Source organism: Actinia tenebrosa, unplaced genomic scaffold (assembly GCF_029948245.1).
Source record: "Actinia tenebrosa isolate PJP-AT-01 unplaced genomic scaffold, QUT_ActTen_1.0 PGA_scaffold15__27_contigs__length_11533743, whole genome shotgun sequence".
Lineage (NCBI taxonomy): Eukaryota > Metazoa > Cnidaria > Anthozoa > Actiniaria > Actiniidae > Actinia > Actinia tenebrosa.
This window is the reverse complement of record NW_028292575.1, coordinates 2,985,078-2,997,679: the sequence shown is the minus strand read 5'-3', so window position 1 is coordinate 2,997,679 and position 12,602 is coordinate 2,985,078. Positions and strand designations below refer to the sequence as shown.

General features: G+C 38.6%; 3 protein-coding genes across 3 annotated transcripts; 2 read left to right on the top strand and 1 right to left on the bottom strand.

Annotated features, from left to right (window-relative positions):
- The first annotated feature begins 2,355 nt into the window (after positions 1–2,355).
- Positions 2,356–4,039, top strand: LOC116293048 (uncharacterized). The gene has a single exon (XM_031700439.2). It carries the CDS (start codon positions 2,356–2,358, stop codon positions 3,838–3,840), a length of 1,485 nt encoding a protein of 494 aa, XP_031556299.1. The 3' UTR covers positions 3,841–4,039.
- Positions 4,040–4,134: 95 nt separating this feature from the next.
- Positions 4,135–7,591, bottom strand: LOC116293079 (leishmanolysin-like peptidase). Its single transcript, XM_031700474.2, has 3 exons — positions 7,454–7,591; positions 7,276–7,357; positions 4,135–6,303 (listed from the first exon to the last, which is right to left on the bottom strand). Exon 3 carries the CDS (start codon positions 6,212–6,214, stop codon positions 4,262–4,264), a length of 1,953 nt encoding a protein of 650 aa, XP_031556334.1. The 5' UTR covers positions 6,215–6,303; positions 7,276–7,357; positions 7,454–7,591; the 3' UTR covers positions 4,135–4,261.
- A 176-nt stretch (positions 7,592–7,767) lies between these two features.
- Positions 7,768–11,457, top strand: LOC116293070 (uncharacterized). The gene has a single exon (XM_089030783.1). It carries the CDS (start codon positions 8,211–8,213, stop codon positions 9,681–9,683), a length of 1,473 nt encoding a protein of 490 aa, XP_088886909.1. The 5' UTR covers positions 7,768–8,210; the 3' UTR covers positions 9,684–11,457.
- The last annotated feature ends 1,145 nt before the right edge of the window (positions 11,458–12,602 follow it).

Below are 12,602 nucleotides of genomic sequence, written 5' to 3'. Positions count from 1 at the left end.
CAAGGGCAGAAGGATTTAATCGCCGTCAAGTCCGAAGTCCATACGACGCCTCAGCTCTGCGGATGTCTCGGGGGTATGGCAAAGTAGAATCGATTTTTTTTGAGTTCTTTTGGTGGGTTCGAATCCCACGTTATGCAAAAAAGATTGTTCTTTTTTATACATTTTTTATTGTAGCTTCAAATCTTTAGTCGCTTTTAACCGGTTCGATCAACATTATCATGCATTTTAACAATATCGATCTACGAAAAAGTAGAATTATGTTTTACTGTCTTTCCTAACTTAACATATTTTCTTTTTAAATTTCTATAAATGTTTTCCGCTTTTTATATACATAGCTACGTAGCATTGCCCGGTCCCCGTGGGTCAGATAAGAGAGGGTGTGAATGGGGATACCCGAGTCGGTTTAATTTAGTAATTTGTAAGTCAATTATAAGCTAACTGTTAATAATTTTATAAGCGCTGGCCATAATATTAACAAAAATAACAAGATATCAGTTATTAAATAACTGTTATTGACAAACATTTAGGAAAAATGTCAGTTAACTATAACCCCATCAACACCTTCAGAGAAGAGTGCCCATTTTCAAACTCGTCAGTTTTACTCTGCTGTTCTCTACTCTGTTGTTCTTGAAAAATCCTTCCACAGAGATCTTTTATGGTCGACATTTACTAGTTTTTACTTAAAAAATCAAAGATATCTACAGATCATTCAACACGATATCAGGTTTAGTGAAAATTACAATGGATGTCTTTCATTTAACTTGAAATTCTGGAGACTAGGGAGAGTATAATTGTCAGGGGAATTTTATTCAGTCCGTTAGTAATCTTACCCTTTGATAGTAAAAAGTAAAGCAATAATAAATAATTATGTGTTAACTCGTCACCATGTCTGCGCGATAATCATGCTTCCCTTTAATGCCTCGTTTTAGGACACGAAAAGCGCCATATTTCGCTACGTCCACGACAAAGACGCAGGCTTTTGTTTACTGCAAGACTGGAAGCCGCATACCCTCAAGAAATCAACCAATCAGGTTCTTCGCTCAAAATATCTCTAAGCTAAAAATAGCATCAAACTGTGGACATGATGGTTACAAGGCTATATAGGTAGGATTCCTTCTCTTAGTTCATATTCTCTTGGTAATAGTCATATATCATTAAAAACTGATAAAAAATCTGAGAAATCTCATACAAATCTAGTGTCACTTGCGGCCATGACTTCTCACAGGTGGTATGGTGGAGACTCGAGGTACCACTTGCATGTAGAACGCAGGCTTCGCGTCGGTGAATAGAGCTTGATACCCACTCTTGTAGATAGCTTAGAGCAGTTTTCGTATGACTGTGAAAAGCTCACGGCACGAACACGTTCTTGACACGGCTAGGGATACGCCAGACCACGGCATAAACACGGCGCGGACACGGTCACGCGAAAGTCACGGCACTTTCAGACCAATCACATTGCGCGAGAAAAAAATCAGCCAATCAAAATTATAGAAAACATCACCGTCACGACACGGCACTGAGCTTTGTACAGTCATACGAAAACTGCACTAGTGCCTTTCCATTACTGAATGGAGCATGGAAAAATCTGTTTTATTCGTTTTATTACTTAGCCACTTTTTTTCGATATTGAATTCATTAACGCAAAAAGAAAGACGGCCGCGGGATCTAGCAGTAATTGCGCGCGCGGATAGCGTCAGCTCTGTTCTCCGTTCGCTAATGAAGCACAGTTTTTATCAATCAGCGCGCGCGTACTATCCTAGCTATATAATAAATCAACTTATACTCAATTCTGACTTTTACCGGTAACCAGTGAAGTTCTTTGAGCACAGGAGTGATAAGTTAAGCTAATCAGTCTTGCCGACGGAGGAGTTTTGTACGCTTTGCAACTTTTGGATTAAATAGTCTGGTGCGACATAAAGGACAGCAGTAATCAGAGTTAATTTTAACGCTGCAGAAATCGGTTCTAAAGATGTAATAAACGCATGCACTAACCGTTTCAGTAGACACGGTAGACAAATATCTACGTATTCTACACAGATTTCTAACATGGAAGAATGCTGATTTACCAGAAGCGTTGATGTGCACTTCCATGGACAAAGATGAACCCAATAAAAATATGTACTTTCTAGCCATCTATCTGGGGTTTTTCTGTTTCTCTATCACTGATTGTTACCGTGTTAAACGAATACGGTGCTTTGGAGCGTTTGATTGGTTTACGTAACAGGTATATAATCCGACCAATCAGATTCTGGTAACAGTTGAAGTAATTAAACTTCCATGACACATCTATCACTGTTGGTTTTTCGCTCCCCTAGTGATATTACGAGATTGAAAAAGTCTCAAAAGACTGTCTAAATGCATGTGACATTAACTTCGATCAAAAGAGCGTTTGACTGTTTTATAATCACAGTTTTTGGAATAGTGTCATTTACCTTGCTTTACCGCCCAACAAAGTTATTTCCTCTCTACAGGAAGATAATTGAGAAAAACAAACATATAGTTAGTCCACAGCCATTGGACGTGAGCGATGATGGATTTCACTTTAACCGACAAGCTCCGCAACACGACAAATTTCTTTCCTATGAACCACCAATTGGTAGCTGGAGTGATCAGCTCCTTGCTTTTCAAAATGCCGTCATCATTGCCACACTACTTAATCGAACGCTTCTTGCGCAACCACTGGTAAGCGAACTTGTAGGTAAGCGACTGAGGTCACTTGTCCGAGTACAGTTAAAAAGTGATTCAGAGGTATACAAGTTAATGACATTGAAGTTTACGGTGCCTATCTCTGCGGTCATCAATATACGACTGCTCAATCGATTGCTGCGCGTCAAACCAATTCAGTCTACATATATGGAATTCCTTCAAGAATATATGAATTTCTCTTGGCATGACGTGTGTCACAAAGATAATTTGGGATTTTGGGTTGATTTTATTCCTTCGCCCAAAAACACGTTTGCATGGAAAATTCTAGAAGCCCAAGAATTCGTACCAGTGAAATCGTATTTCAGCGGCGTTGAACCTGTTTGTGAGGAAGAAATAGAAATGATAGACCATAATATGGAAAACACTGTCCCAGTGTTGCGCGGTATCTTAACAGAACTGGCCGCCGTCCAAAAAGACGTTATTTACTTTCGCGGTGGATCAATCGCTGCCAGAGAATTACGTTTCTTATCTAAGAAACGCACTGCGCAGGCCCAGATGTGGATCATGAAATACATTCAGTTTTCAAGTTATGTACAAGAAAAAATTAGCGCTATAGTACATAATATAAAGAAGCCTTATAACGCTATCAAACTCACTGATAATCAAAGTGATCAAATTTTAGACAATATAATTCGGTTCCGTTTGAAAGAAATGGAGAAAAAATCATTTCAAAACATCACGAACAGGTTATACGTCATCTCAGAGTTTAAGAATAAGAAAGAACTTAGTATGTTGAAAGACAAGGGGTATGAGTTATATTCTATCACAGATCTTGTTCCACAAGGTGTAAGTGAAAACCTAAGATACGACGTTCAGAAGTTATTAGGAGAATTGATATCCAAGCATGCTAGGTACTTTGAAGGACCCCAAGACTCCTATATGATACAGAGGGCACGTGTTCATGAGGCACACGTACAAGATGGCTTGCTTACTAGCCTGATCAGTGTTAAATGGGTCCTCCATACTATAAATAGAAACAAAAGAATAACAGCGAGGAAAAGCATGCCAGAAAGGACAATAGCTCACAATGGACTAGTAATTTTCATGTGTAAGTTATGCAGAACAATGCAAAGCCGTCTAAGGCAAAGAACCTGTAGATCAGCCTTAAACGAATGTGATAGACGGTATTCTTGATTTGCACGATATGGCCCCCAACTTGTCCCCTATTCTCTATGTGGTTTTGCAATGCAGAGAGAGAAAGAGTTTTTTCTAAATGACAGTTACATTTGCAAATGAAAACCTCAATATCTACGTAACTATGTATAAGAAACTACTTAAACCAAAGCTACCTTTAGTCTAGCATTGTAATCTGGCTTTGATTATGTTTTTTTGTTTTTCGTTTTTCTGCCTTTTTCTATTTTTCCCCTTAAACTATTGTTGGTATGTTTGCATTTCTGTCTGTCTGTCTGATTGATTTCTTCAAGAAAGTAGTATAGTGTGAGATTTTATTTTATTTCAAATTATTTCTTTACAATTCCCTCTTAAAGGTTAGTAAAAACAAGCTAGTCCTTTCGGCCGTGGTTCGCGTTGCCTTCGTTATCTTATAAAACAAGTTTCAAAGTACATAGATTGAAACTAAAACACTCAACATTGATCTCAAAACAATGTTTTTCCAATGCCGAGGAGCATGTTGTGTATTGGTTGCCAAGCTTTTCTTGTCTTTTTCTAATCCATCTTCTGTGTTATCGTCAACAATTTCCATTGGACATCCTGTGGAGTCGCCACAAAATTGCCGACACGATGGACAAATTAACGAGCCATTGATGGCCCATTCACCAAGCACCCCATTTACCTCAATATGCTGACCTTCTTGAAAACAAGAATATACCTTATTACCTATGTGAACTTTAATGCCATCGTCACAATAATATCTGTAGCAACCACTGCCCCAGTCAAGCATGGTCCTCGTTAGCAGTCCTTTCTTACCAGTCCACTGCCTTCCCTGCTCAAAACATCTGGAATTGGTCCCATAAGACTCAAGGGCAAAATTGTCCATAGACGCTGGTGCGTTATCTGTTACCGTACATGTGGTTTCGCGCTTCTTACCGCCCTTATCGCTTAGTGTAAATTTCTGATAATAAGGACAGTAATCAGCCAAGGCTACTGCTCCACCATAATACGCGGTGTCACCTACCAACGTCCCAAGGTGTTTTCCTTTTGTGTCAGGAAGAAAGTTAAAATACTGATATTCGTCTGGCAGTACTTTATCATATTGACGAAGATTGCACAAAGCTACGGACATTTTGCTGTGCGTGCAACGCATGCGTAGTGGTTCCTGTTTAATAGTAAAACAGAAAGGTTGAGCTAAACTCATATCTTCCATATTTTGCTCCATCCATGTCTTACAGCTTGATTTAGCAAACGTACAACCAAGGTTTTTACCCCAATCAAGAGTATCCGCCATGCTATAGTTTGCTTTATACCAACCTGTATCTTCCATTAGCGCCAGTGTTAACCGAGAAAACACAGGGTTTTGTGTATAAGTGCCCGTCATAGCCTCGTTCTCAAAGAGTCTTTTTTCCCAGTGCGTAAATTCTGTTCCCAGTCCTCCCTGATTTTCTATTTCAGCTCCTTCCAGGCTTTTACAATTAAAATGATTTCTTACATTTTCTTTAACACGTGGCGTGACTATCATGTGGACTGTGTGTGTGACATACCCATGACGCACTGCCCATTTCTTTCGCTCTATTTTCCTCACGACACTTGGACTCCATTGGTAAAGGTTGTATTTCTTATTGTAAGAAGGAAGACCATTTTTCTCCCTTGCTGTATACGGAGATCCGTCTCTTTTCCTATAAAATGCATACAAACCAGCGCTAAATCCCAGAGCATGATAAATCTCGTGCTTAACTGTAGACACTAGGCTGGAGTAATGCACTGTGCCTGTCTCAAGCCTGTTTGGACAAAGGTTCACGAACCCAGCTACAGGTCGATCTAGTACTTGTTCCTGTTGACAATAAGATGCATATGCGACTGCATTGGCAGAATAGCAGTGTGAGGTCTGTATGGATGATACGTATAAAATAAAGTCTTTATTCACTCCTGGTCCATCCTTCCATTCCATTCCTGGCATCGTCAAACATTCCACTCCTCTAGTATCACATATTCGACACTGATCGAGATGCTGCTTGGGAGCAGCCACAGGACCACATTTTGTTGGGATGCATTCAAGTTTACAGAACTGTACATCGCCATTTTTATCTCCACTAGTGTCTTTCAGATAATACGCATTGTTTTTACAAGTTCGCTGAAGAGTAATATTTGATTTGCTTGGTCGTACACTTAGCGTGTTGTGAAAGTAAGCTACTGCTTCTGGTATCAACTTGTTCCTAACAAGTAGACGTTTCGAATGGCTAAGGTCTTTCATGCTTTCATCGTAAAATACTTCAAAGCGCATTTTCTGTGAAAACTCCTGCTGCCTGAAGGCATGAGGCATCCCCACGCGTACATTATGACCCATTTCATGTTGACGAGGTATCCAGTGATGAGTGGCCTGTGCACAAGGCATCACCCACGTGACAAAAACCAATATGACAAACAGCTTCGGACTATCAATCGGTTTCTTTGTTAAAATCCTTCGTTGGCACTTTAGCAGATCTGAAATCAAATAATGTTATGATATTAAATCAACGGTGCTAACTAATTAGAGACAGCCGAGCGAGCTATTCTGGTCTGTTCTCTTCACATAGCAATGGTGACTTATGGATTCTAACCTCACGTAATTCAATCTAGGTTTCATAAGTCTATCTAAGAGATTTTCTTAAAACCCAAATACTAAATTTAACATTTATCTAGTAATTTGTAGTTCTTGTATAACACCAGGAGACAGGTATCTAAGAGACACGCATGGATTTACCGATGAGTCTCTGACAAATGACTAATCCACCTTTTTGTTCTTCCATCGCAAACTTAAAATTCGAATTACACCTTTTGCTGTTCACTGCGATAAAAGAAAAGCAGGGATTGAATGATTTTTTGGCAACTTCAAAAAAATGCGTATCAAACCTGTGTTGTTCATATCGAGTGATGTTTTTTAGAGTTTTACTTTTCGTTTAGTCGCTTGTGGACAAATTTCTTGTAGCATGAATACTAAATCCTTTTTCAGGTGGTCATTTCTAAACAACCTGGTGGTAAAGGTAAGGGGTCTAGTGGACCGTGTATTCCTTGATGCAGAGATGACGAAATCCTGTCACTATTCTGTGCCCTTTATCATTATTGGCTTAATTCATTTGACTACGGTTTTTTAAGCCAGAAAAAAGAAATCGAATTCAAAGTTGAACTGCGAGGTTCACGAATAAAATCCCTTCCAAAAGTCAAAAACGTAATGAGAGACGGTGATCTGGATAACGTCGTTTATTGGTTAGTAAACAGCTACTATTAGTATATACTGTACATGTAGTACAAGCCATTAGTTCTTGGCTATATTGGCTCTAATAATCGCGAGTTTTACAAAAAGAATTCAATAGCTGATGCTGGGTTTGCAGTTGAGATTAGGAAGCACACACAAAAGACTTTCGAATTGTCACTTCATTTATCCTCTTAAATTCGCTTTTGAATCGTAAACATTACCTGTTGAATGCCTGTATAACCCTCAGGTAGTATAGTTCACTTTAAGGCTCGTTCGTTCGTACTATCCTCTATTTTAACTTGACTAGAAAGTAATAACAAAAAAAAACAATATCAGCTCCATTGATAGAAGAAGAATTACCATTGCATTAGCAACGAGTTTAGTATCTAAAGGGCTTACCATGTATCTTTATCTTTACTTTTGTCTCGTCCTACGGCCATAGAATAATAATCAAACCAACACGAACAGCACCCCAACGTTATTATGATGGTGAAGAACAGAACGAACAAGGCAAAGCAAAGATTAAGGGAAGCACAAAAGACCATTTCCTTTCTACCGCCTGCATGTTCAACGACATGAGATCATGCAACAGTTCTGGGTGCAACCGAGAGGGATCATCACGTTTAGCTGCAATAATGACGTAATCATCTACCCTTGTCGCTTCTGACGGGTGACCACTGGTAGGCGACAATAACCCTGTAGTAACGATCACGATACAACACCAATCCACTTTAGGGTTAGGGTTAGGTGGGTTATATTACAAACGTATTTAAGTTTTCGTTTTATTAACTCCGTTTTCTTTTTTCTGATGATATTTTCTTGAGTCAGCCGTTTTTTGCTCTGAAGTGAACTGATGTCCTTGCAGTCGCGTTGTCAGTTGTGCACCGAAGCGATGGCCTTTAACATGGTGTTTATTGTTTGGCCAAATGGCTGAATGGTTACAGTCTTATTACAGGTGATCAACTCCAACAAATGATAAGACCAAAAACAACATCCTATTTCTTTTAGTTTTTATAGTATGGGATTTATTTTATTGCCGCTAATCTAAAAAACTAGTCTCATTGACGGTTGTACGGTTAACTAGTTCTGGTTTCTTAAGTCCAAGTACAGCTATTTTACTGACCCGTTACGACGGCATAAACGTTGTTCCATCGTCATGAGCCGCTTGTCACCAAAGAGACCAAACAGTCTAGCTTTGCAACAAAGTCACAGCGACGCCTTCGTTAGTGGACACTTTAACAAGAGAAGACTGTCACTCACTTGGTTTGACCTAATGCCTGAATGTTCATGGAAAAGAGTGAAGCTGAATAGAAGAATTAGAAAATCTCAGTTTATTCGCTTGGCTTTAGTTGCTTTGGTAATTATTGTTCTGACAGCACACAAACTGCCAAGAACACAGTTGCAGTCCTCTAGGGGCATTTGCAGTAATAGTAGCAAGTATAAAATATATGTGAAAGGAAAGCGTGTTTGTAATAGTGAACGAATTCAGAGCAGCAAATATTTTACTTACCAACCTCCTGGGGGTGGCTGGAACAACCAAAGAATTGCCTTTGAAAATGCCGTTATCATGGCTAAGCTTCTAAATAGAACACTCATCGTTCATCCAATGGCACCCCATCAAGAGATAGTACGTTTGAAAAAGTTTTATCTTTTCGATTTAGGCCACCAAGTATACAACAGAGTATCATCCAAAAGACTATTACCGCTGTCTAAGGTGATAGATCTCAGTCGGTTGTCAAAACTTTTACCAGTCAAAGAAATTTTCACCAATCACACAACATTTATTCAGGATAATCAGCATTTGTCTTGGTATCGAGTGTGTCATAATGGATTTCAAGGATTGTGGGTGGATTCTTTACCATCAAACCGAAATATAAAAGCATGGAATGCGCTGAAGCAACGAGCAAACGATATGCAGTTGCATAAACTTAAGACTATACCTACATACCGTAGAAGTTGTAAGGCTGACATGGCACTGTATTCATCTAATGCTAACAATACCCCTTTTTGGGGAATCTTGGATGAGTTGTCGCAGCGCACTGAAAATATTATCTACTTTGAGGAAGGATCAATGTTTTTTCGTCAAATGCTTTTTCTTGATAAAAAGAGAACACTAGACGCGCACAAATGGTTAATAAAATTTATTACATTTGCATCTCCAATTTGGAAACGCTTAAGAAACATCCAAAGTCAAATAGGATTTCCCTTTAATGCTATGCACGTTCGCCGCACCGACCACCCGACCAGCCAACATATCTCACCAGATAACTGGCTTAATTTGCTAAACAAGCGCGGTGCCTTAAATATCACTTCGAAACTTTATGTTGCAACTGATGAAAAGAATCTGACATGGTTTACTCCTTTCAGAAAAGCTGGTTATGATTTGATGTTTGCTAAAGATTTCATGGAAGAACTAACCCCACACAGTAACAAAAGTAATGCTAATTTACTGGATATCATTGGATTGACGGAGCAGCTGATTTGTGCCCATGCATACCACTTTGTAGGTTCTTATTATTCAACATTTAGTTTGTATATAAAAAGACTTCGAAAGTATAATTCATGGAAGGGACAATTGCTAGCCTTTCCGTATTCTCCAGTGACGTGGGTTGATATCAAGAGCCAATAACCCACATGGAGCAAATTAATACATGGACATTTGAACCGACTGACTTGGTTTAGCATAAACAAATTAGTTGCAGCTCAGCCAACCAGAACTCACGATTTGTAATCATGTGACAAAATAGTTAGCATAATACATGGTAGTAGACACTAACTCTATTATTTTATCTTATTTTCCTTTAAATGTTAATCACTAATCATATAACTACACACACACACACACACAGACACAGATATGCAGTCCTTTGACTAAACGTTGTCGTTGATCGGATCATCCCTACGCGCCTAGACCGAAAAGGATCATATACTACATATTACCCTACCCCCCCCCCCAGAGCTAATATATAAAACACTACATATTACCCTACCCCTCTCTAGAGCTAATATATAAAACACTACATATTACCCTACCCCACCCTAGAGCTAATATATAAAACACTACATATTACCCTACCCCACCTTAGAGCTAATACATAAAACACTACATATTACCCTACCCCACCCTAGAGCTAATATATAAAACACTACATATTACCCTACCCCTCCCTAGAACATCATATAGCAAATATATATATATAACACTACGTATTACCCTACGACAGCCCCCCTCCCTAGCCACCTCATTCGGGAAAGTTAATGTTTCATAATTTCCAATAATTTCGTCGGGATTCCATAAAAGGAGTGGAAGACCACACTGACAGAATTAATTAACCTTTGAGGTTATCTCGTTTTAGCTGGCGCATTTGTCGTTTAATATCTCAAGATGGATATCCTATCGGGTCAATGAGGTGATATACACTATCAGGCACTTCTAGGCCCCTCTATACAATAGATTTAGAAAATATGTAATCAGTATATCAAACTGATGAGATGCGCAAGTCGTTCGACCACAAAAGGATATGAAAAATATGAAACAAGTTAAGTAGGATAAAAGAAAGAGAATATTTTAAGCATAAAGGAATACAGTAAAGTAGTATTAATATCTAATGCTGGTAACAATCATGTAGTACACGCATCTAGTCGTTAATACCTGAAAACGACGTTTTTGATTTGTATGCTACGTCAAATAACGATCTACCTTAAAATACATATATCGTTCGTACTAAAGTACACCATGTAAAAACAACAGGATAAATGAATGTACGAAATGTACTGGAATGGTGTGACAACGAAAGTTGCAAGCCATTAATGTTTCTAGCGTGAAAATGATTATGAAATATCGAATACATTGCACATTTGTTGAATGACTTTAATGGTCAAATATTCATCCATTCAACACGGATATCTTTACTGCATGACTCCGAGATAAAACTTTATGATCGATCAGGGCGTGGTATCAGCCATATATATAGTTATACCTATAGATTGGATGGGTTAGCTAAATACAGTGCCATTAGACTTCAGTCTCACTCTCCCCATTAAGATACTAAATTACCTAAAAAGAAACCTGTTACGGACTGACCTCAATGCTTGTGGAATGGTACATGGGCGTACGTCAGTCGAGGTATTCATCTCTACAGGGGATGGATTTGTCACGCTAAGAAGTCAAATATTTCCACGCAAACTGTATTAGTTTATAACGGACCAACTTTGAGTTGATGTCATACATAAAACATAACCTGGTATGAAACATCCCTTAAAATAGAAAGCAAAATATCCGGAAATGTCTTGGTGTTAGTTGACTGAGGGTGTCTCTTTAAACTGTCATTCCATCTCAGTAGGACCCAATAGTTCTTGTTCTTAGTTGACTGAGTGACCCATTAAACTATCATTCCATCTCAGCAGGACCCAATAGTTCTCGTCCTTAGTTGACAGGGGGTGTCTCTTTAAAATATCATTCCTTCTCAGTAGGACCCAATAGTTCTTGTTCTTAGTTGACAGAGTGACCCATTAAACTGTCATTCCATCTCAGTAGGACCCAATAGTTCTCCCGCGAGTCAATGCATTTTTGACGACAAGCATTTTGTAGATAATTTGCCAAAAATTATCTTCCCTACCGCTTGCACCTACAAATATCACATCCAGTTTGTAATCGCGCTATAAATACGCGCTGATCAGCTCATTGGCCAAGAATTCAAGGACATAATCTATATGTAAAATCTGGTGCCGATAAATAACTAGTTTAATATTCTTATTAGTATTAGTATTAGTATTAGTATTAATATAAATGTTTTTTTTAATAGTACTGTCTTGTTCAGTGATGACTGGTAAGGATGTTATCTGGCTCTCAGTAGAGGAAGTGTAGCACTTCCATTAATTGTCTTATGCTAATCTAATGACTTTCTTTCCTTCCTCTTGGCCGGAATATCACCATATCTAGCCATTCACACAGTAGTTTTCCCACAGTTTACACAACTCCTAATTAATCATCGTTATTATAAAACAAGATCGATCGATAAGATCTGTGATAAGACTGACCTGGAGTGGTGATGAAGTCATTAATGTTTCGTCAGTTAGAGCACGGCTTACATTCAGTTCTTACGAGACCATTCTTTATAGGCAGTAAGTACAGCTCTCTTAATCACAGTCGTTTTTGAAAGGACATCGTGACAATAACTTGCCAATAACTCAACTGAGGCCAAATACTGACCAGTGGATAATACTCAAGAGTGGAATGCCATAATTATGGCTTCATAATGATCATCCTATCAGCTTACACCGCTAGCAAACATGTTTTAAGCATTGATCAACTTGTTGAGAAGACACACTGTCTCTGTGTCACTATAAGGAAACAATCACACGTCAATTGTGGCAGGTCGGCAGTGTGAAACATTTTTTAAGACAAAATTCTGAAGGATCTTTAGCGCCACTCATTTATTACATTTAAACGGTTGATTTGTGTATAAAGCCCTTCTATTTGTAGATTTGGTGTAACTAGTAAAGGTATACAGCCCGATTCATAACACATATGCTGACTGTATACAAA